The sequence below is a fragment of the Xiphophorus hellerii genome, chromosome 14 (genome assembly GCF_003331165.1).
Source record: "Xiphophorus hellerii strain 12219 chromosome 14, Xiphophorus_hellerii-4.1, whole genome shotgun sequence".
NCBI classification, from domain to species: domain Eukaryota; kingdom Metazoa; phylum Chordata; class Actinopteri; order Cyprinodontiformes; family Poeciliidae; genus Xiphophorus; species Xiphophorus hellerii.
Window position 1 is genome coordinate 10405963 of NC_045685.1, and position 24475 is coordinate 10430437.

The following is a 24475-nucleotide window of genomic DNA, read 5'->3' on the forward strand; positions in this document are numbered from 1 at the left end:
GCCCTTTTCGTGAAATCACCAGAGACTACAGTGCAAGTAAATCAATTTCAGCACTGGTTTTGCCAAACAGAACTGTAGTAATTTTGTCATTCTGGGGTTGTTGGCCTCTAAGTTTTTGGCCTTTTCTTGATTTGTGGACAGTACATCATTGGTAAACACCAAATGTAGTTCCTCGAATTCATGCTCAGTAATATTTCTTGATTATAAAAAAACCCTCTCAGATCTGTTTCACCCCGTCTCCATGTGGTAAATCCACAGGAAAAGACGGTTAAGGATGGATATGTACCAATCAATCGGCCAAAGATCAAAATCAGTGTTTCCTTTACCATCTCCAATCAGTGAGCAGCAGGTCAAATACTCAAAATCTTATAACTTTTTTGTTCCCAGTCACTAATTGCATCAAACTTGCTGGCTTAAATCATTTATCTTGTATTGATTTAAAAATCCCTATGTTGGTTAGGGATATTTGTTTAGACCATCAGTTTGGACTGAACCAGCTGGTGATTTATTTGCACTGACAAGAGGCAGGATGGCTTTCTGACTCCTGGTAGATTTCAGTTGGTTTCTTGGCTTTCCATGCCTTTTTCCCACCTCCCTTTCCGCTTGTGTTCAGTACTTTTCCCCGTCGTTTCACATTATTACACATAACTTAATTTCTGAATTTATTTGATTTGGGGTTTTTTTCTCTGCTGCTACCAAAACCTGGTTGAAACTTTCATGTCAATTGCGCCTTTAGAAATATGGTTACCATGAAAAATTGTGATGTATTCGATACTTATTTTGCCTGTTACAATCTGATTTGATAGGTTTGAAAGCAAACTGGTAATATCCGTCAGTCAGAAAAGCCTGATTATTAAATATCTGGTTAAAGATAAAGTAGAATTTAGTACCTTTGAGGAGATGGAGGCAGAACCTCCAGCGACTTTCCCGGCCTCCTCTGTAGAGCCGGCGCCGGTCAGCAGCGGGGGCTCAGAGTCGGGTTGTCGGGGTCAGTCCGTGATCGCATGACGGCTGAGCAGGCCAGCTCTGCTTCAGTCCTGCTGATACAGAGCGTCTTAACCAGCTGCCTGCAAAACCTCCCTGAGCTGATTTACTCCACGACGGTGGAGTAAACAAGACGAGGAGCGGCCTCCACAATTTAGCTACAGAAACGTTATGAGCGATTATTAAACGTTAGTGATCCAGTTAGCATTCAACATTCACTTAGTCATTTCGAGACATGGCTTTAACAGTCGGCGAACCTCTGCGTTCACTGACGCGGCGTATTAGTCGTTAGGCAGAATCTGCAGCGTCACTCTGCTGCTGCACACGGGGAAGAAACGGAAACCTTATTTTGTGTGTGTGAGTGTGACTTTTGTCTGGATGTTTGCTGGAGCGTATAAAGCATATGACATGCAAATGCGGTCCCCTTCAATCTCTGTTTTCCATGTCGTCACCACTACTTTCCTCGTTCGGCCTTACTTTGGTCCAGCGTCATCAGGAGCAGCTTGTCTGATTTATCTCAACACTTCGATGGCTTTTCTTTGACTAGAAAAGGTCATTTTTGCTTTAAAATGGTTTTTCAAATCGTAAAAGTGTTGTTTGCTCACGGTCATTAAACGTTAGTTTGTCGTGCCAAATTGTTATATTGAATCACAAACTGCTTGTATTTTTTGGTCATTTTTTATTGTTTAGATGGCTGTAATTTGCCATCCTGGTGCAGCCACAGTGAAGAAAAATATGGAGTTTTACACAGACATCATTTCAAGGCATCACAGTTACAATCTGATAATACAGAATCCAATGGAAATCAGTTCATTCTTGTCGTCTTTTTATTTAGTGATGCTCACATATTCCAGGATAAACAGAAATTTGTGAAGATCCAATAGAGTGGACATGAATATGAATTGTTATTGCAGCGGTTTCAACAGGATTGCTGACAAACACTGTAAGATGACTCCTGCTCAGTGCTATTTATTTTATTGTTTCTCATTGTTTTTACTTGTTGGAAATTTTACAAAACAGATTGACCTTTTATTAAAATCATAAAATATTCTGCTTAATCCTTATTCATATGTAATTTGTGGAAATCAGTGACACCCATCAGATCATTTTAACAAGTAAAACAACAACATAATGTTATATGAACAAACTTGGGAATATTCTCCTTATATACATAAACACTTATAGACTTCTGGAATACAACACAGATTATAATTTAGTTCTGTTATTAAGTCTGAGAGCTAATGTTGGGCAAGAGATAAGTGTTTTTGTTCAGATTAATAACTTTAAATTGCACTCGGCTCCAGAATAAGAACTCGATAGTGTCTGTTTTGTTTTTTTTTAAACTTGTGATATTTTGAGTCACTCCTGTAAACACTCTCCTGTACGTTGAATCTGATGATTCAAAGGAAATCTGATCATCACTGCGTAGTAGCACTAGCTTATATCTGCTGATGAACTGAGAATACCACACCACTTTCTTGCTTGTTTTGAGTACAGAAGGTTTGTTTACAGGTACAGGTTCCTAGAGAAAAGTCTAAACTCTAATGCTAATTATATGATGCTAATTGTCTCCGCTCTCCTTTCCTCTCCCACCTGTGTGTGGGAGAGGAAAGGAGTCAACGACCAAGTCCTAAGAAATAATACTCTTCCTTATCTGGTCCCAGTGTTTACTCCCACACCTTCCTCAAGAAATATTTTATAGAAAATAATACACAATCCAATTTTATGCTGATATTTTAAAGTTAAAATTCAGAAAATCCTAATTTCACTCTTGGTTTTCTCCTCCTTTTTTTAAACAGAAATGCAGCTCAGGACACTTCCATGCATTTTCTCCCCAATAAATGTTCATTTCTGGTCTCAGGATACAAATCAGGGATGATATTGTAGCGGAAGAATTTCCTGCCACTAGTCGAGCATTGTTGGTGGTGTGTCGATATCAGCCTATTACCATGAATCATGTTGCTCTGATGCTGCTTTATGGCCACGTTTATGACTCTTGTTCAAATCGCTTATGTTTGTTTTTAAGTTTAGTGCGAATTGGGGGGGATTAATAGCTATGAACAAACATATCTCTGATGGTAATTACCCTGATAAAACTGCAGGAATGTCTAATAAAAGGAATATCCCTTCCACTTTTTCGCCCTTTCTCACAATACAGCCACAATGACTAATGTTTTTTTTTAACTGGGGTTTGATGAGATAAAGCAGCACAAAGTAGAGCGTAGCTGTGAAGCAAAAAGACAGAGATACATGGTTTACACACTTGAAAAAAATCCGTGGCATGTTTTCCAGTTCAGTCGCCCAATGCCAAGTCTCATTGGGTTTTGCTGCACATCTAGAGATTCGTTTTCTTAAGAAAACGCTTCAAGCTCACTCAGATTTGGATGGAGACTGTCTCTGAACACAGCTGTGCAGCAGATTCTCAATAAGATTTAGGTCTGGACTTTGACTGGGCCACTCCAACACACAAATATGCTTTGATCTAAACTGTTTCACTGCAGTTTTTTCTATCAGCTTCTGTAGCAATGCTTAAGATTTGAGAAGTCGACTCGTAGTTGTCCTGTAGAAAGATCTTCATGTTTGTTCACTGATGTTCTCCTATAACTCTTTTAGGTGTTTATAGCACAGCTGCCTTTATGCTCAGATTAAATCACACACAGCTCAACTCAGTTTGCTAATTGAGTGACTTCTAAGGGTAATTGATTGCATTGGATTTTATTTTGAGTGAAGACGTTTTATTTGTAAAAAGAAATCATTAATTATATTCCTGGACTGATTTGTGTTTTATTAAAACATAATAAAATGTTGCATGAAAAAGAGACATTGAAACCACAGCAAGATGCTGTAGCTGCACCTGTGGAAAATCCAACGTCTTCACAGTTATAAAATCAGATTTTTGCATCAACAAGGAGATTCTCAAAGATCCTCTAGCCTTTAGATGTCTCACTCATCTTGCCGTCCAGTGGGTTTTAATAAACGGAGCAAGAGAAGAAGAAGCACGGCCTTCAGACATTTGCCTGAACATGAACTATCTCTGAGGTATTCCGACGGAAAGGACGGTTTTAGTAAATAAAGAAGAAACCTTGCATCTGTGTTTGGCCTAAAATCAACACATTTCATTCTAATTTTACAGTTTGAGAGATTCTAAACATATTGCAGTGAGTCTAGCAGTGTTTGTACTTTTATAAAAAAATACTAATGGCTTTTTTTATTTCACTACATGGTGAAATAAATTATTTTAAGCTTATTTGAAGCGTTCTTGCTCAGCTTTAGCTTTAGTGCAAAGGATTCTGCGCTGAACTTTGAGTTTATGCGACACACAGTGAGTTTTGTAGCAGCTGACAAACCCTCAGTAGCATCCTCTGCTTCCAGCTGGCGGCTCAGTGCAGGACGTTGAAAAAATGCAACAACAACCTTCACTCATGTAGGACACACCTGTCTGAATAAACCAGTGATTTATCACAACGGGTCACATTAAGAATATAGAACAAGAATCTCATTAAAGACACAGCTGCAACAGAAGGTTTTGAATGAATCGGTTCATTTCAGATTTATTGGCTCTCGCACCTCAAAGATCATGTTACTCCGTGTTCTTTATAGTCTCCTGTAAATTAGGGTTTCTGTAGGTTTCACCAACAACTCCGATTTAAGACTTTTAAAAACAATTATGAATGACATTTAAGACCTGTATCACAACAGAAATGTACAAAAGAAAATTAGTATTAGTAGTACCAAGCTTTTTTTTGTACATGATGAACCTAACCTTGGGTGGGTGAGTCAATGTCAACCAGCCAAAATGTAAATTGTAAATTTCTGGTACAAGTGTAAATTTACACTTGTACAAGATAGATGCAAAAAGCTTGCTTGCTAGCTAGCAAGGGTATGTTAACAACTAGTTAGCGGTAGCCTGAACCGTCTGAGTCACAGAACGCAGTGAAGATGTGTGCGGGTGACTCAGATATTTGCCTGATAGAAAAATCTCACCAGAAAATTTAAGTACATAGAATATATGAGATCAAATGGCCTCACCGCGTCAAAATTTAAGATATGATTGACTTATTTAAAGCCGCCTTACTTTTCTTTTCCTTCATAAATTTAAGGCCTTAATTTTAGATGCATGGATTTAAGACCTTTTAAGAATGGGCGAACATCCCGTAAATAGCACTGTTCATCTCAACGTGATTGAGCCAGTAGGTGTGTGCGTTTGTTTAGTGCGGCCCGGCTGTGAGTTCTGTTTTTAAAAGTCACGGATCAGAACTTGGACACCCATATTTATGCGAATCAGGCTGATATCGCTGAAAGCAGGAGAAACGAGTTGAATCCCTGCTACATGCCTCACTTTGTCTTTGTTTTCTCCCTTCAGTAAAACACACAACAATGTCTTTGTGTGGCTCATGAATACTTGGTGTCTTCAGAACTAGGCGGTCTTACAGTCTCAAATGCCACAAGAAGGCTTTTCAGTCAGGATTTATGAAAGTTATGTCTGATTCTCTGTGACGTAAAGACATAAAACTGAAATAATTTAATTCTGTAGGGGTGGACATTTAATGTAGGGTTTTTATCGTTGACGCAATAAATTACAGTTGTTCATTAAAAGCCTTAAAACTGTCTGTGTTTTTTGTGTGGTTTTTTGCCATTTTTTTCCACAGGTTTTTTTTCAATTAATGTGTTAATGTTTCCCACTGAACCGAACAGAAGCTGTCATGTGGATTAGTACAAACTCTTACTCCCCGTGTTTGTTTGTTTTTTTCTCCAGGCTCTAACTACGCCATGTCTAATGGCGGCGGGGCAGCCAGTAGTACCACCCATCTGTTGGACTTCCTGGAGGAGCCCATTCCAGGAGTGGGAACGTATGACGACTTCCACACCATCGACTGGGTTCGCGAGAAGTGCAAGGATCGCGAGAGACACAGGAAGGTGAGGACACCGAGAATAACTCGTAAAAAAAAAAAGACTTTTTCATAATGACAGAGAACATTCAAGAAGATCCAACCAGTTCTGTACAAAGCGAAAAACATGAGAGATGTTTTATTTCCACTTTACAAAGCCTGGATCAAAATGAGGACATAAAATTGTGGGTTAAAATGTCAAAGGAAGTTACTTTTTAAACAATACCAAACTGTTAAAAAAAAAATGGAAATACAACATCGTAAAACGTTTAAAATGTTTTGTGTAAAGGACAGGTGAGCTAAGACTGCAGCTTCATATTCAAAAAGATTTGATGCCGTAATTGCTGCCAACGTTTGTTTGTTTGTTTGTTTGTTTTTGAGGGGCTTCTATCTTCAATAAATTTGCAAACACTCCAAAAAAATTCCAAATGATCATAATGACATATTTGTCTGTAGAATAACAAAATGTGGAAAAAATGTAACGTACTGTATGTCATAATAAAAGTCTCAAATTCTACCAAAACTTGCAAACAAAAAAACAAACGCATTCGCTTCATTGTCTGGATTTTATGTGGGGATTTTTTTGTTATCTCTTTCATCCCAGTTTAAATCAACATATTTTACTCTAAACTCTCATGAACACACCGTTCTTCCCCCTGCCTCTTTGTTTCAACACCTTGCTCAAATATTGACTCATTGTCTTGGCAATCTTTCCACGCATGTTTCAGTGCAGGACGTTTGGATGCTGATAAGACTTTAAATGATATTTGAATACTTTGTTTTTATGACCCGGTCGTGCCTGGCGTACAGGAGGTGCTGTAGTAAACCGCTTCATTAAATCAACAGTGGAAATCAGGCCAGAAAACCTGCAGCAGATTACAGAGCTGCTTCTAACCGGAGTCGTTTCCCAACCTTTGACCTACTTTCATATCAGTCTGGGTTTTTTTTGTTGTTTTTTTGTTTTTTATGCCTTTTAATTAGTTTCAATTTGCCTCATCGTGTCTGCACAGATCAACAGCAAGAAGAAAGAGTCGGCATGGGAGTTCACCAAGAGCCTGTACGACGCCTGGTCCGGGTGGCTGGTCGTGACGCTCACCGGCTTGGCATCAGGTAACGAACTCGCCCAACGAAGAAACGGACGGCCCGTATCTCCTGTGCTGGTGACTCTCACGTGCTCCATCCGAGGCATCCTCTGCTGTTTCCCATCCTTATCTCCTGATCTCACTTTCTTACCAGCGCATCTTTCTGCAGAGCATCGCCAGACACAGTCCAGTCGTCACGGCTGTAAAAATCCAGCCACGTACTGTTTGCAAAAAATAGAGTGGGGCAACCTTCCCGCCAGTCTTTGCTTTAAAAAACAATCCAGCTGCTGAAAAAATAAAAATGTGTTGGTTTTATTTCTGTTTGTTTTTTTAAAACTCGGTGTTGGATAGCGTTTCATATTCAAAAATATAAATTACATTTTGTCACTGCAGGTTGTTTATTCCTCAAGATAGAATTTTAAAGACTGTAGAATAACTTAATTTTAAAGTCGAAAGAAAGGATTAGTGGTAGTATTCATCTTACATGAGGCTTTAACAGTTAAAACTATGGAACAGTTTCAGAAAATCACTGACTCTAATCCAACGTCATGTTAAACCAAAGACTGTCTGCTGTAAACGCCAGGAGGATTTTGAGTCGCCGATTGTTTTTGTAGCTTGTGTCTGGATTAAAAACAGGCAAACTAACTTTCACATCATTCCTCTTTTTATTTTTTTCCCCCTCTTCCCGCTTTCTGTCTCCTCCCTGCCTCCGTCTTCTCTCCCTACTTCCTCCTTCCTGTTTCTGTCCCTCCGTCAGGTGCTTTGGCTGGCCTGATTGACATTGCTGCTGATTGGATGAATGACCTGAAGGAAGGTGTTTGTCTGAGCGCCATGTGGTTCAACCACGAGCAGTGCTGCTGGACGTCCAATGAGACCACCTTCGCTGAGAGGGACAAATGTCCTCAGTGGAAGAGCTGGGCCGAACTAATATTGGGACAGGCCGAGGTAGACTGATTGACCAGTCTTCTTTTATACCTAAAATGTATAATTTATGTATCTTAAAGGGCATATATCGTGTAAATATCATTCCATTTTTACAAGTAGTGAATGGAAGCAGCTGAAAGTCTCATCATTTGCTTAGTGCAACTTTGCTTTCATAACAAGCCTTTCAAAATGTGAAGATGCATTGAAACTCCATCACAATGGAGTTTTAAAATTAATCACCTGCTTTAGATTTTTGGGATATTTAACTATTAAAAAGCTTCTCATGTTGACACTGACTACCAGTCGGTTCATGGTTTGAACCCAGCAGTGGAGATTATTTTTCTATATAATTGTGTGCATATGGTGAAAGAGTTTTCAGGTCATGACCCCTCTCTCTGCAGGGCCCCGGCTCTTACATCATGAACTACTTCATGTACATCTACTGGGCTCTGTCCTTCGCCTTCCTGGCCGTCTGTCTGGTCAAGGTTTTTGCTCCATATGCCTGCGGCTCAGGAATCCCAGAGGTGAGTAGAACAGTGTAAATCTCTTTACAAAAACACAGTTCAGACTTTCCCCTGCTGTATTTCAGTTACCTTTTTCTTTTTTTTTTTAAGTTGAAGCAAGTTGGGGAGGTTTTTATGAGCACATCTCTTAGTGTTTCCCACATTAGGTTATTTTGTGTGGATGCTAATTCAGGGTCCTTAAAAAGTCATAAATTTGGTGTCTAAAATAAGGCCTTAAAGCAATTTTAAAAAAAGTGAGTTGGCCTTAAATATCTAAATCACAAGTCTTAAGTTTGTCATGGCAGAATCTTTTACTAGGTTTCTTCTTTTTTCTTGAGGGATTTCTCTGTCAGGCAAAAGTTTGAGTCCCAGACAAACTTCTGTTCTGTTACTTGAGGTAGTTGCGGCTATCGGTAACTAGCTGCTAGTTTACCCTTGCTGGCTAGCTGGCTTTTTGTCGTATGTCATGGGTAACTGAAAATGTATCACCAGTTGGCTGGACGATGTTTGTGTTCGCCAACCCCATACAAGACTGGGTTCAAAAGAACTTTTAAGCTTGGAACCACGGGGCTCAAAGCTGTAGAGTGCTGTATGCAGTGTGAGAAGCACAAAGCAGCAAGGCCTCCCATCCATCCCTTATATTTATTGTCTTATGGGGTCTTAAATTTCATTGAAGATGGCATTAAAAAAGGTCTTACAGTCTTAAATTTGACTTACTGAAACCTGCAGAAAACCCTGAAATAACACAGTTTTCTTTTACTAGTTCATGTTTGTTTTTCTTTTGAGTTTGTATTTTAATTAAGGTTACCACAGTGGTAACAGAGAAATGTAAAACCAAAATGTTTAGCATGGTAAAGATCAGCTTCACCTCTTCCACTCTGCTCTTCTCTGCACACAGATCAAGACAATCCTGAGTGGGTTCATCATCCGGGGCTACTTGGGTAAGTGGACCCTGATGATTAAGACCATCACTCTGGTGCTGGCGGTGGCGTCGGGGCTCAGCCTGGGGAAGGAGGGGCCCCTGGTCCATGTGGCCTGCTGCTGCGGGAACATCTTCTCCTACCTCTTCCCAAAGTACAGCAAGAACGAGGCCAAGAAGCGAGAGGTGAGGGAGCAGACGTTTGGTGTTTGAGCTGTTGGGTGTTAAGTCTAGTTTGTTTCTATTACACATTCCAGCAACAAGCTCAAAGTGGTTTACAACATAAACATTATTAATTCAGCAACAAAGCAGAAGATTTTGTCAGTCAAGTGCCATCATCAAGCAAACATACATCAAATATGTTGAGCAATGTTTCATTTACTGCTGATCAAAGACAACTCCAAAATGGTGGCTTCGGTTTTAAGGAACTCAGTGTTTCAGCATCTTTGCAGTTTTCGGGTAGTTTGTTCCAGATTTGTGGTGCGTAGAAACTTAGAGTTTAACTCTCTCAGGTTCTGTCGGCCGCATCGGCTGCTGGGGTCTCTGTAGCTTTTGGAGCACCGATTGGAGGAGTTCTGTTCAGCTTGGAAGAGGTAGGTCCGGTCTTCAGTGTCATTTTTTTACTTTTGAATCACAATGTCAAACTTGAACCCTCCAAACTGGGCTCTCTTCCTGCAGGTGAGCTACTACTTCCCTCTGAAGACCCTGTGGCGCTCCTTCTTTGCCGCACTGGTGGCGGCCTTCGTGCTGCGCTCCATCAACCCCTTCGGTAACAGCCGCCTGGTGCTGTTCTACGTGGAGTACCACACTCCCTGGTACCTCTTTGAGCTCATCCCCTTCATCCTTCTGGGGGTGTTCGGAGGACTCTGGGGCGCCTTCTTTATCCGAGCCAACATCGCCTGGTGCCGGAGACGCAAGTCCACACGCTTTGGTAAGCATAGCTGGATTCTGGATACAAACACCAGTGTTTACATGATGTCTATGCATCCTTCAATAGTCTTAAGGCCATTTTTTTAAAATTAAGGCCTTAAAATGCCTTAAAGTTGTTAAAGAAAATGTAAGTTGGCCCTAAATACATTAATCAGGGGTCTTACGTTTTGTCATAGCAGGACTATTTAATCTATTCTATGTTGGTTTTTTTCACGTGGGACTTTTCTATCAGATAAACGTTTGAGTCAACGTCTTTGCTCACTGTGTTCTGTGACTCAAAGTAGTTAAGGCTACTGCTAATAAGCTGCTAATGCTTGGTAGCTAGCAAGAAAACAAGCAAGCAAACCATTAGTGGCTAGCATATGGCACTTCTATTCTGTGAGAAGAACAAAGCTGCTGCCACAACAAGCAGCTTGAAATTTCACGGTTTTGGTCCCCTGCATTTCTTTCGTACATCTCTGTTGAGTTATAGGTCTTACATTTTATTCATAGTGATCTTAATAGGTCTTAAATTTGAGATGGAGCCTGCATAAACTCTGGTTTTTATTAATGGGTCACCTCAAACCAGTTTTTCTCTGAACCCAGAAGGTTTAGGTCAGACTTCAGGCTATGTGAAGAGTTTTTATATATCTTCTACTCTGACGCTGTTGTCTCTCTCTCTAGGGAAGTACCCTGTGTTGGAGGTGATCCTGGTGGCTGCCATCACAGCGGTGGTCGCTTTCCCTAACCCCTACACCCGTCAGAACACCAGTGAGCTGATCAAAGAGCTGTTCACCGACTGCGGCCCACTGGAATCCTCCCAGCTGTGCCAGTACCGCAGCCAGATGAACGGCAGCACCGCTTACACGGACAACCCCAACCAGCCGGCGGAGCCGGGCCTCTACTCAGCCATGTGGCAGCTCTGCCTGGCGCTCATCTTTAAAATCATCATGACTATATTCACATTTGGACTGAAGGTGATCCGCTGCAGGATGTTTTCCCTGGAGGAGGTTGATGTTTTTCCTGCCTTTTCTGTAACGTCACCTGAAAACCCTCACTGCGTCTCGTCCTTTAGGTACCGTCAGGCTTGTTCATCCCCAGCATGGCCATTGGAGCAATCGCAGGGCGAATTGTCGGCATCGCCATGGAGCAGCTGGCGTATTACCACCACGACTGGTTCCTGTTCAAAGAGTGGTGCGAGGTCGGAGCCGACTGCATCACTCCGGGCCTCTACGCCATGGTGGGGGCCGCAGCGTGTTTGGGTGGGTAACCCAAGAGTAATGCGTTGTACGTCCGTGGATGCTGCCAGATTTAGACCGCCTTTTTTTAAAGTTAATGTTACTAAGGAAAGACTCCTGTAAGTTTTATGTATCAGAGATGGTTTAAGTTATCTAAGGCTACATTCACACAGCAGGTGAATGCAAATTGGATATTTTTGCCCATATGTGTCCCATATCCGACTCTGAAGTCTGAACGACCCAATTCCAATATTTTCAACCTCAAAGAAATCAGATATGTGCCACTTCCATAATTGGAACTAAATTGGATACATATCCAATTTTTTATAAAGTGTTTGCAGTAGGTACAGTCGTGTCCCATTTACTCTGACTTTTACGTCATTGATATGCATTATAATTTTGCGGCAGAAGAAGCCATACCAGACGTAAATAATGGCTGGGAAAAAAATCTGAATTATGAAATTATGAATGAAATGTGTTCCTATCATCATGAAATCACGGCTGGTTCTGACTTATGTTGGCACCCGTTGCTGAATAAACTTTAAAGTCGCCCAGCATCCGTTATCATAACGCTGTGGGACGTGGCTTTGGGGTCGAAAACTGTTCATACAGAAATCTAAAAGCTGTGACATGAGCCAGTAGTGTGAACAACTATGCAAACTCCACTCTTGTGCTGCTGTGCATAATTACATAGTGTTGAAAAAATATTAATAAAACTTGAACTTCTTTATATTTGCCACATTATAAACTCAATCTAAAAGCAGCAAAATGAGAGTTTAAGTCCTAGTCATAAAGTTATATTCTCTTCGTATGTAAAGGTCGTATTCCGATTAGATTTGACTGTTCTTCCTGCGTTTTAAATGTGTGTCCTCTGTGCCATAGGTGGCGTGACCCGTATGACTGTCTCACTGGTGGTCATCGTGTTCGAACTGACCGGCGGCCTGGAATACATCGTCCCCCTCATGGCCGCCGTCATGACCAGCAAATGGGTGGGCGACGCGTTCGGCCGCGAGGGAATCTACGAGGCTCATATCCGTCTGAACGGATACCCCTTCCTGGACGCCAAGGAGGAGTTCACGCACACCACGCTGGCCAGAGACGTGATGAGGCCCCGGAGCAGCGACCCGCCGCTGGCGGTGCTGACGCAGGACGACCTGACGGTCGAGGAGCTGCAGGGCATCATCAATGAAACCAGTTGTAATGGTTTCCCAGTGATCGTGTCCAAGGAGTCGCAGAGACTGGTGGGCTTCGCTCTGCGCAGGGACATCACTATTGCTATAGGTAAAACTGCTAAAGAAGATCATAAGTTAAAGAAAATGTTGTTAAAATATTAAAATAACAGGGTGTTTGTGCATCCTTAAAAAGTCTTAAATTGATGTATATAAATTAACGCATCAAAATGTCCTAAATTCTTTCTTTTTTTTTTTTAAATGTAAATTGGTCTTAAATACCTTACATCCAGGTCTTAAATTTTGTTGCAGCAGGACTATTTAAGGATTAAAGTTTTTTTGTCTCAAGACTTTTCTGTCAGGCAACAGATATCTTCATGACATTCTGTTCATGCTACCGCTAGCTAGCTGCTAATATAGTCATACTAGCTAGCCAGCTTGGGTCTATCATGGTTTAAGTCCAAATTGCCAGTTGGCCGGACGACATTTGTCTTTGCCATCAGCTCACTTGCTGACCCATACGTTGCTATGTGCATTCTCTGCAAGAAACAAAAGAAAGCTTGGCACAGAAAATGGTTGGTGATGCTTCTGCTGGCATTGATCTAAGAGCAGCATTTGGTGCGACAAAAACTCTGAAGTTGGAGGATTAGTGGATCTTAAACACAGTGGGTAAGCACCAGACTTGCCTATTGAAGATTTCTTTTTAACAAAGTTGAAATACTATTTGTTGTTACCTTTGAGGGAAATACAGCTGAGAATACATACAAGTACTGAAATATGAGATTTTCTTTTATACTTTTCTGTCGTGTCCAGGTCTTTAAATTAAATTCAAAAAGGTCTTTAAAAGTCTTAAATTTAACTAGACTTGCAGAAACCCTGAATAACCAAATTGGGACAAAACGTGAAGCTCTAAATGTATACATTTTTTTCATCCCAACAGAAAACGCTCGCCGCAAGCAGGAGGGCATCATGTTGAACTCGAGGGTGTACTTCACCCAGCATGCACCCACCCTGCCAGCCGACAGCCCCCGGCCCCTCAAGCTGCGCTCCATCCTGGACATGAGCCCCTTCACCGTCACCGACCACACCCCGATGGAGATCGTGGTGGACATTTTCAGAAAGCTGGGGCTCAGGCAGTGTCTGGTCACTCACAACGGGTAAGTAGGACACCGCTGGCAAAGAGCAGTGGGGTGTCTCCCTACCCCGCGCTCCCTCCCACTTCCTGGAGGATTGCTTAACCAGTCAGGGTTTGGCGCTGTGTACCATGAAGCACATGTACCCACTGCCTGGTGCTGCATGGCCTCTCAGGTTCTGCATGGCTCGGCCTAACTGCTGTGCTGCACTCTCTTAATCCCCTCACTGAGCAGTAACAGGCAGAATCCTCGAGCTGCTGACTAAAAACTAATTACACAAACACAACAGGTGACGTTTTGGGACAAAAGAGTTGGTGAAACTTGTTGCTGTGTGACATGAATAAAAGAAACAAAAAAACAACGTGGTCGAGATGTAAGAATGTTCTGGCTGTTCTTTCAACACCTGGAACCACCAGCGTTTTATTTATTATCGTCCACGCTTTTAAGGAGTTGGTTTTGCAGAGCGCTCTCTGCTGGTGGGAAGGGGAAGTTGTGCTTGATTATAGTTAATTTATCAGATGAGTTCTCAGGAACAGAGTAGCAGTGTTTTTTTCTGTTCATATTCTTTTTATTTCAGTTTTCAATCACAAGTTGGTGATATTTTGTACTTTTATTGTCAATAAAACTTTAGAAAAAGACCAAAACAAACATGTCTTTCAATACTTACAATGACAAAGTATTCATACCCTTTTGTGAAATTGTAATATCAAAGTTCAAAGGGTTTTAATTTGATAAATCAAAACAAAGTAGTGCAGTTAGGTCAGAGTTAATGTGTGGATTTTATGTTTTATGAATAAAAATGTAAAAAATGTATGAAATGCATTTTTGCTGAGCCTTGTTACGCTATTCATTTTAGGTAGATAAAAGAAGCAAAACTGAATTGCATGTAAATAGAAATGAATTGGCTCCGTTTACCATTATCTCAAATTACAAGGAGGCCTTTGGTTTGTTTATTTAATTCTTTTAAGAGGAAAAGATTCAAATAAATCAAGATAGTTCAAAAGAAAACAGCACACTTGCTGTTTTACAGCAGGCTTCTGTTGTGAACTGGTACAATAAATAGTAGAAATTATCCTTATTGTCCATTCATTGGTTTACATCAGTCTGCTGATTTTGGTCTTCTTATTGGTTTTATTGACAGAAAAATCTAAAATATCACCGTGATTCATCATGATTTATTTATACTTCATTATCACAAATGAAAAGTCACTTTTTTGTGGTTCATTGTTTAAATTCAGCTGTGTAATTTTCAGTTTGCATTTTACTTTTAACCTCAGATTGTCCATTTTGTTTCTGTTGTTACATTTGTTGTGTATGATTTGTGCTGCTGCCGTTTGTTCTCTCTGTGTCTCTGCTGTTTTCTTTTTGTTTATTTGTTGTTGTGGGCAGTGTACCGAGTAACAGGTGTGTGTTTCAGGAATGTGTTGGGCATCATCACAAAGAAGAATATATTAGAGCATCTGGAGGAGCTCAAGCAGCAGACGCAGCCCCTGGTGACTAGCCCCGCCCCTTTACCTCCCCCCCACACTGTCACACCTGTCTCTTGGGCCACGACTGTTAGAAGGAGATGCATGGAAAGTGCTGTGGAAAACTGTTGACAGTTCCCGACTTAACATTAACGTCTCTTTCCTCTTGATTTCACACACTCTGTTGTTGGTGGGTTGGTTTGTTGTGGATTTCAAGCTCATGAAGAAACATCTCCCAGTAGTGGGCCTCTGGCTTCCATCTTCATTGCTTGTAGCTGTTTCCGTTTTGGAGCCCATCAGGCGTTAAAGCCTCTGTGGAGTTTTGTTGGTCCTGTAATGGCGGACCTGAGTGGGAACTGTCGCCGTCATCACACAGGAGCCCCTTTCAGACATGAGCTCAGTAACTTCCTGTAGGTGTGCCGCCACCTATTCAGCCCCCTCTCACGTTTGTTCGAACCGCGCTGCTTACTTTGTCAGAAATTAAACACAAACTTTTATGGCTGCAACGGATTATTTTAGTAATTGATTATTCTGCCCATTTATCTTTTGTGATTTATCGATTAATCGTACAAGAAAAATTAGCACATTCGGCAGATTTTTCTTTTAACTACTTCAGCTTGTTTTATACAATATTAGAAATCCGTAAAAAATAAGAATCTTATGTTTTAAGTTAAGAAAAACCAACATTTTATTGCCTTAAATAGCAACAGCATGGCATCCCTTTTGTGAATGCTAAATTTGTAGAAAAAGATGCATCTCCAGCTAAAAATACTTCCTACATTTTAACTTAATTTTTTATTAAATAGAAAAACCGCAATGGCAAAATTGTGTTGGCAGGATACAGATAAACATTTCCGCACATTTGTAATGGAAGCGCAGCTACTGTCTTCAGTATACTCTTTTTTTTTTTTTTTTTTTTACAATGTTTTCTTGACAGTGCTAGGCTAATGTTAGCGTGTTTTCTCTCTGTGTTGATAATTTATCTTGCATCATATTTCTGTGCCGTTTCAGTTGGTTGTATGAGGAGAAAACTCTTTTGGTTTCTGCCTCACAAGCTTATCAGTGCTTTGATTGTTTTAAAACTTAATGACTGCCGTTTCAGCTGCTCTCAGCGTCTTGTTGTAGCCAATCAGTCTCTCTCTTTCACTAGGGACACCAGGGTAAAAGATGAAAAGTGTTCTGGAAAAATCCAGACTTTTCACATGTTCAGCACATAATATAGTTTTGTTTGCTGCGCACAACCTTGATTTTACAATATTTGAATCCTACTTAATATGCAATCATGAGCTTAGCTTTGACGAAGAGACAACAAATGTAGGTCTTGAATACATTGTTCTGCTGAAATCAGAGATCTAGAACCTTAACACTGAACTTTTTAAAGATATTTGAGGTCTTAAATGAAGGCACTACCACAGAGGTTCGCATGTCTGAAAGGGGTTCTGTTAAGTCCCATAGTGCAGCTCATCCCATTAAACTGCATTTGCACCAGCTGTAGTTCTGCTTAGTGCTCTCTCAACCGCTTCATGCCAGCACCTCAACAAATCCTTCATCATTCTGCATTTTCTCAGACATTCAGTCATTTTGTCCAAAATTATTCACACTAAAACTGGAGTGGATTTTTATTTGGCAAACTGGTTTTATCTGGCTGGTGCCAAACAAGTGACAAAAACCAGTAAAACGGGGGTAACGTGTTGTTCTTATAGAAAAAGAACATGTTAATGAAGAATATGTTCAAAATAACACATCTTTTGCAATCAATGACAGATTTTTGATTTAATTCTGCTTTGCTATTGTCACCAGCCTTTGGAAGCCAAAATAAAGCCATCGGCAAACTAAACATTCACCTTATATTTAAAAGTAAAAAGCTGTCTGTGGGTGTGGATATTTTTGGGCCAAATTGCCGAAATCATTTAGTGCCTTTAGGATTCTGACCAATCAGAGACGACCCTCCTCTGTATGTTTGCAGTCATGATGCCTGTTGTGTCTCACATCTTCTCATCGCAGCAGTAGTCACTCATTTCATTCTGAAGCTCACTCACCAACAGATTTCTCTCTCCATTAACGGCTGCTTTTTTTCCCCTCTTTTTTCTGTTGTTATTTATGGTGTTGACTCCTCCGTTTTACCCCCGGCTCCCCCAGTGTGACGGCATCTGACCCGCGGCCCAAACGACGACTTGGCGAGTAGTTAGCCGCCCTGGGAAAGCGGACCACCGTTATTTTCCTTATCACTTTAAGTTAGAATTTTGTAATTCCAGGAGGAAATCAACCTGTAGAGATGTGATCCCACATTCCCCTCAGCTCGTAGTGCGTGTGGTGGAGTGGTGCCAGTAGCTGTAGCTTAGCTAGTCAGTGTGTGGTGACAACATGGGATAAAAACCGCTCCCAAGCTTTAACCTGCCAGTGTTTCCATTAGCCAGCAGAGTCCTGCCTTTTTTTCAACAGATTTATAAAGTCAGAGCCCAAAAATAAAGCACAAGGTGTCCAATCTGTGCACTTAAAACTAGAGATGCACCGTGGCTAATGTCCGATTTTTATGCAGTGCAAGCTAGCTAATACCCAAGTGAACTTTTAGGAAAAAAAATAATACAGGAAGATTTAAAAACTGCATTCAGAATGTTTCCCCAGCTTCCCTCCAATTAGCGGCAGTTCCTTATATACATTCGGACACACTGTTGAAAAGAAATTGACTGTTTTAAAACTAAATTATTACTGTTAACATTATAAGGTGACATTAATATTCTATTAGCAATTAGCATTACAAAGAATGGCACTTTGTGTGTGTATTCCTTAGAGAATAGTCTTTTTTTTCCCTTAATCTTGGGATTAAGGAAAAAAGGAAAACTTAACATTTCCATATGCAGTTGGAGTTTCAAGACTCAAAAGCATAAAACTTTGCTGTACTGTTTCCAGTCTTCCCATTATCTGCTTAAATGCTGGCTCTCTTTTCTCAGACTTGTCATAAAATAGTTCTTTTAAATGGCTTAATATCACGTATCCTATTACTGGACAATAAATCAATATATATTGCGTCTGCTAGAATTTTCAGTCATTTCACTGAACTCCGATCCAGAACCGCACAGCATTCTGGGGGATGTAGGCAGATGAAAGGCTTTCTCTGCTCAACCTTTCACAGCCAGCTAAGCAAGGTTGGTTACCTAGCAACAACCTGCTGAGTAACCTGCGCAGCAGCAATTTAAGATTTCGCCCTCATGCCTCATAGTGGACAGTGAAAACTGTGGATGGAACAGGAAAGGTCGTGTCACCAGTTTGACATCATTTCAGATATTTTAGACAAAAAAAAACCCTGATCAATAATTATCAATATCAACTGATAGGAAACGCTTATATCGCAATACAATTTTCATCTGTATCGTTCAATAATTATTGATCGACTGATATTAAACACTTATGATACGTTTTTTAGCCATATCGTCCAGCCCTAGCTGATCCTAAAAATAGCTACCTCTGAATCCTTAGTAACAGCTTCCACACTGAAGAGTGTGGAACGGTACGTTAACTAATCGGAAAAAGAACAGATCTTTTGAGTTTAACCAATCCGGGCCGATCACGCTGAAAGGTGTCCGGTCGCCAGCTGAGTTCTCGGTGCATCTCCAGTTGAAATTGTGGCACACTGGATTCACATGAATAACAAACAGGTTAGCCTCCATTTCTTTACTTTTCCTCATTGGATTTAAATAGTACAACATGCCTGATGAGTGCTTCGCCCGAACTGTTGGGTGTATTAGCAGCCCTGGCTGTGGACGTGGCTCAGAGTCTTCCTCGTGTTAAATCCAGAACATTTCAACATGACAACAGAACATCAGGTTATTTCAACCATGGCTGGATACTGCTGGCGTTAGTGGGAACACTGTGTTCACCTCCCTTCACCTCACCTGGTGCTCTCTGACCATGACAGCAGCACTCGGTCTGATCCGTGTCAGGTGTTCAGTCAGTGTCTCTCTCTCTCTCTCTCTGTCCGTAGCACCCACACCAACCACAGGTCGTCCTTGCTCCTCTCACTCAGACCTGGGGTCACATTTTCACTTCTCCTCACCACCAATAAGCTCTACTTCCCTTCTAGGGTTTCAGACAAACTGTTCTCTGTAGCGTCGGCTCTGCAGCAGGCAGCTGGCTTCCTCTTCGCCTGACCTCAAATCAGAGCGCACGCTATAATCATCTCTGATGTTCAAGCTCACGACGGTTTTTAATCAGCTCGGCTGGGGCGCTCCAGTCAGCAGGAAATCTCTTCACTGCTAATGTAGCAGCGCGTTGCGTAGTAAACGTCTACAGATAAGAGGAGGAGGAGGGGGCCAGTCATGTTGCAGGAGTCTGAATTGGTTACAGATCTGCTAAAAACATTAATGAGTCGCACTAAAGTGATTGTTCCAGTTTATCCTAACTTTTATTTTCACGCCTTAACGATCCTGTTGAAAATATCACTAATGGACATTTCGGAGAACCGAAACTTGGGGAAAATATATGACGTCATGGTCTGTTTTGTTTTGAATTTGAACTGAAAAAGAAAAGACTGAAATAATGTAGCGTTTTCTTAAATCAACTTGGGAATGTTTCTGGCACCTTTACTCTTCGGTCATGTTGGAAATAATAAAAAAAAAAGAAATGTTAAGATGGTTAAAAAGATATTTTTGAAGAATGATTAAATACGCTCTGAATCATTTTACTCCTTTACTTTTGCCACCTGCTGACCAGGCTCACGCTGGTGCAAATAAAACGTAAATTAAAACAGAATTAAGGGATGGGTAAAATTTAAAAAAAAAGAAATCTCATAGATGTTCATATAATATTTTTGGAAAGAAAGTGAATATCCACTAATGCTGCAAAATACCCCCAAAATAGATTACATTTTTCCTTGATTACAGGCAGAATCAAACCACCATTTTTTCCTGATTGTTAGCGTCAGAAATGACCAGTTTCCCCGTAGCATGATGCTGCCACCACCATGTTTCACTTTGGGGGTGTATTTGCTGTATCCAAATAAAGCAAATACATTCATTTATTGTAACATACTATTTTTTTGAAAAAATTCAAGAGGTGTAAATAATTTAGCGAGGTTCTGTCTGTTGTCCGTTTCTTCATCTTTTGCTGTCGAACTAAAATACATATTACGGCAATAATTGTGTCGCCTCTTGGTGAAGAGTTTTTCCCACTTAAAGGAGAAATCCATGTTGCTGTGCTGGGATTGTTTCCATTTTAGAAACGGGAGTCGATGTAAGTTTAAAGTGGTCATAAACTGGAACATTTCTTTACGCAGTCGTCCGTTAAGTAGTTTACGTTAAATCGGAAACGCGTTTGGGATAAAGATGATCTTGATGTCTGATGCGGCTGAACTTGGAAAGCTGACAAATTTTAATAAAACTTGTCCTGGCAGGAAGGTCAGGAGAAGCCTGGCCTTCCTGCCAGGCTTCTCCCGGCTTCCTGCTTGTCCGAGCTCTAACTTCCGTCCAGTACTTCCGGTCTCCTCTCCGTAGGTTCCAGATCTTCTGAAATGACTCCTCGGTCTGAAGCGGGTTCTGCTTCTGACCCGCTCTTTTCCTGCAGTTACTCACCCTCCTGCTGACCCTTATCTCCTCTGGGACTCGTGTTTTTGTTGGCACCGATTCTAATTTCATATTCAAACAAACTAACAGCGACTCGGCTAAACGACAAAAAAGTATAAAAAAGTAAAAATCCCGCTCCTGTAAAAGCCAACAAAAACACGATGCTTTCGTCGTAGATGCAGATTTGAAGCACTTCCTCGCGTGTCTGTTAATCTGTTTCCGTTCCCTCCCTCTGTCTCCCCCTGCAGGCGCCTTCTTGGTATTATCACAAAAAAAGATATCCTTCGTCACATGGCTCAAATGGCAAACCAAGATCCAGAGTCCATCATGTTCAACTGATCCGCTCCTTCCAGGACGGCTGGGGGGGAGGAGGATGTAGCGAGGAGGAGGAGGAGGAGGAAGAGGAGGAGGAAGAGGTCTGCCTCCTGAACGGCTCCAATCTCTGACATCCGGACACTTTTTTTTTTTTGTGGTTTGTTTTATTTCCTTTAATGTTCAGCTTTGCAGGCCCCCGAGCCTCACTGAATGACTCGCTGTGGCCCCCCCAGAGACTTTCGGGCCACCAGGAGGAGAAAAGCGACAATAAAAACATTGATGTTGTCGTCTGGCTGCTGAGGACAGAAAACGGTCACGTGTTGAAGGCACTTTTTACACACACACACTTTTTCTTTTGCACTCAGACATTCGAAACATGCATGCTGTCTCCAAACACGCGCGCGCGCTGACCTGAAACGTTACACCTGTTTGCACTCTTGCTGCGCCTGCCCTCCTGTCCCATGGGGGTCAAAAGGTCAGAATGAACCGCAGACGAGGGATGCGATGATGCGACCTCGATACTTCCTGCGCACTCACCTCCCCTCCATAAAAACACACACGTACACACACCTCTGACCTGTCCGTCCTCCAGAAACAAAACAAAAAAAAAAGAAATGCGTTGTTTACCTGTGAAGTATGCGTGAGTCAGTGTGTCTGCAGCGCCTCCACATTCCAGCCAGGCCACTATGGGAACTGCACCCAGCTACATGAGTTGGCTTTAATATCCGTCTCCCTGTGTGCGTGGGTGGGTGTGTGTGTGGGTGTGTGTGAGCAAACCCAGGAAGAGATGCACTGAGATGGAGTCGGTACTTTATTTCAAGAACAAAAATGTTCCCGTCCAGAAGGAATGAAGAGAAGAAAGTGAAAAGTTGGGATGTTTTCATTTTTGAGCCACTAGTGTGCAAGTCTGTGTGTGTGAGTTCATTAATTATGAAGGCAGGTTGTGTGTCTGGGTGTGTGTGTGTGTGTCTGTGTGTAATTGAAGTACAAAATGAAAACTGTCAGATGAAAACCATGCTACGTCAATATGAGGGGTTTGTTTCAAACGAACATTTAAAAACACCTGATCTCATTGCAGCCAATCAGCTCGAAGCATCAGAATTGGTCTGTTTTGATTGGTTGAATTTGTTACAGTGAGAGTGACTCCGTTTGAACTTCTCTCTTTAAAACGGGCCACAAACTTCAAATGCAGGCGGGTCTCAACAGATTACAAAATCTCTGAAAAGATTGATTTATTTATTTCAGTAATTCCAAAAAATGTAAACATGTATGTGACGGAGCCTTTACACACGGTGTGATTTCAGGCATTTACTGGAGTTAATTTTGATAATTTATACTACACACCTTAAAAAAATAAAAAAAAATCAGATTTGGCGATAATTGTAACATTAAATCACATCAATAAAACATTTACTATAGAATTGCAGTAACACACAAAAGTATGTAAACTTTTGTGCACTCAAAACTTGGTTAGGGTTTTGAGAGACTTGCTTAATAATTGAAATATTTTCTTATCTGAAATGGAGCAAGACTTTTTCCTTCCGCTCAACTTTCCAGCAGTTGGATTCGGCCCTCTGTAAACATCCAGCTTCTTCAGCGAAAACATTTTGAGGCTTACCCTCAGTGACTGCAGGATCAACCCAGCAGTGTTCCCTATGTATGGACTAATATAATATTTAGTCTAAAACCAATCGTTTTATTGGACTTGCATGATATTCTAACTGTCTGAGAAAGTTGCGTTTGGGTTTTGGTTATCTGTAAGCCAAAATGAAACAATTAATACAATTAATAGAAGAAAAATGCTTGAAATCTACTACTGTGTACGTAATAAATTTGTATGAGAGCGAGTTCTTGCATTGCTGAAATAAATGTTTCCCACCTTGTAACCAGGCACATCTGAGCTGCTTTAGCTTTCAACTCAATCAAACCCTAGTTTTTTGTTTTTGCTTTGTTTAATTTTGGAAACATAACACGAATAATTAACAATTGTGTCGTTCTTCAAAACCAGGAGATCTAAATTGTGTAAAAACGACCAAATATACTTTTTCTGTTAAGTTTTGGCAAAACAGTAATAACTGATTTAAAGAGGAACAGTTCCCTAAAGTGTGATCTTACAGTTGAAAGCGGAGTAGCCGACTGACTGTCTTAAAACTGTCTAAACTGCAGCCTGACTTGCTGCCTTTGCTTTCAGCCCCTCTAACTCTGAACGGGTCTCTGCTGTCGCCCCCCGGCAGGCAGGCAGGCAGGCGTTCTTCGTGCTCCTCTGGTCTCGCCACGTCTCTGAAGTGCCTGATGGAAGATTGTCGGGCTTCGCTTCCTTTCGTTTCGTTCTTTGTCCTCGCACACCTGACATTTCAATCGGAAATTATGAAGGGAGGAGACTCGGGACGAGAAAGCGGACAAGCAGTAGCACATTACCTGTAGAGTGTGTGTGTGTGTGTGAGGGGTGTGATTGCGGACCTGTGTGCGTCTTTGCGTTGCGGTGACTGTCCTCCTGTGGTTCAGCGGGGAGCAGAGCATCATCTTTGTCAACCAGTGGTGTTGCCTAACATTGTATTTCATACTGAACCCGATGTTCTCCTTTATTTTATAATTTATGGGTAGTGTCGATACAGTTGTGAATTATTATTATAATAATTATTATTATTCTGAAGAATTTTATGTCTGATTACATTGTTTGATTGTACATTAAGAACAGAGGATATGTAAAGAAAATAAAACTTGTTTTAAATTAAAAGGAGAAAATATTGAAGTTGCACAGATGAGTCTCTGTGTGATGCTGTCGGCTGAACTTTAGCAAACTTCACATCCTGTCATTCACGCTGAGATTTAGCTGCAGCTTCAGTGAAGATTTCTGCAACAACTGAAGATAAATATATTTCAATCTTTCAAATCTTCTAAATATAGAAGTCTGAAATTATTTGATTAAGATTTCAGAGCTTAATGCAGTGCTTTGTAGTATTCCTAGCCCTTAAAATCATTAAATAATACGTTTTGTTGGGATCTTATGACAGAGCAGCACATTGTCTAGTAGTTATGAAGTGTAATGAAAATGATACACATTCAATATTTTTGCTTTTTGTTGGTCTGCTGCATGAAATGAGTTTTAAGGTGAAAACGTTTAGCTGTGAAAAGATTGGATTTATTTCCAATAAAGATCTCAATTTTTTAATATTTTTATCATCTGACTACAGAACCCTCACTTGGTTTAGTTCCATTCTCTAAATATTCCTTAATTCACAATTTCTGTTGCCATTTTGACTCAGTTTAATCATCTTTGTTTTAAAATCCATATAAATATTAATACTTGTCATCCAAAGCAATTATTCACTGATTGTGTTTAAAGACAGTCTGTATGAAAATGCATCTCTCAATTATTGTGTTGT

The 24475-nt window shown here is 40.8% G+C and overlaps 1 protein-coding gene across 5 annotated transcripts in view; it reads left to right on the forward strand.

The window, feature by feature from the left end:
* The window catches only part of clcn3 (chloride channel 3), a 40526-nt gene extending 16679 nt beyond the window's left edge, over positions 1 to 23847 (forward strand). For 2 of the 5 annotated variants that reach the window (XM_032582345.1, XM_032582346.1), the window contains 13 exons: positions 5741 to 5901; positions 6884 to 6983; positions 7713 to 7900; positions 8281 to 8403; positions 9281 to 9487; positions 9814 to 9894; positions 9980 to 10232; positions 10895 to 11187; positions 11286 to 11472; positions 12331 to 12729; positions 13558 to 13774; positions 15168 to 15243; positions 21023 to 23847. In XM_032582345.1, coding sequence (XP_032438236.1) covers positions 5741 to 5901; positions 6884 to 6983; positions 7713 to 7900; positions 8281 to 8403; positions 9281 to 9487; positions 9814 to 9894; positions 9980 to 10232; positions 10895 to 11187; positions 11286 to 11472; positions 12331 to 12729; positions 13558 to 13774; positions 15168 to 15243; positions 21023 to 21220 — 2483 coding nt within the window. In that variant the 3' untranslated portion in view covers positions 21221 to 23847. Of the gene's footprint in view, positions 1 to 5740; positions 5902 to 6883; positions 6984 to 7712; positions 7901 to 8280; positions 8404 to 9280; positions 9488 to 9813; positions 9895 to 9979; positions 10233 to 10894; positions 11188 to 11285; positions 11473 to 12330; positions 12730 to 13557; positions 13775 to 15167; positions 15244 to 17355; positions 17394 to 21022 lie in introns of all 5 variants that reach the window. The other 3 variants (XM_032582347.1, XM_032582349.1, XM_032582348.1) reach the window with 2 other exon arrangements.
* Positions 23848 to 24475: the final 628 nt, after the last annotated feature.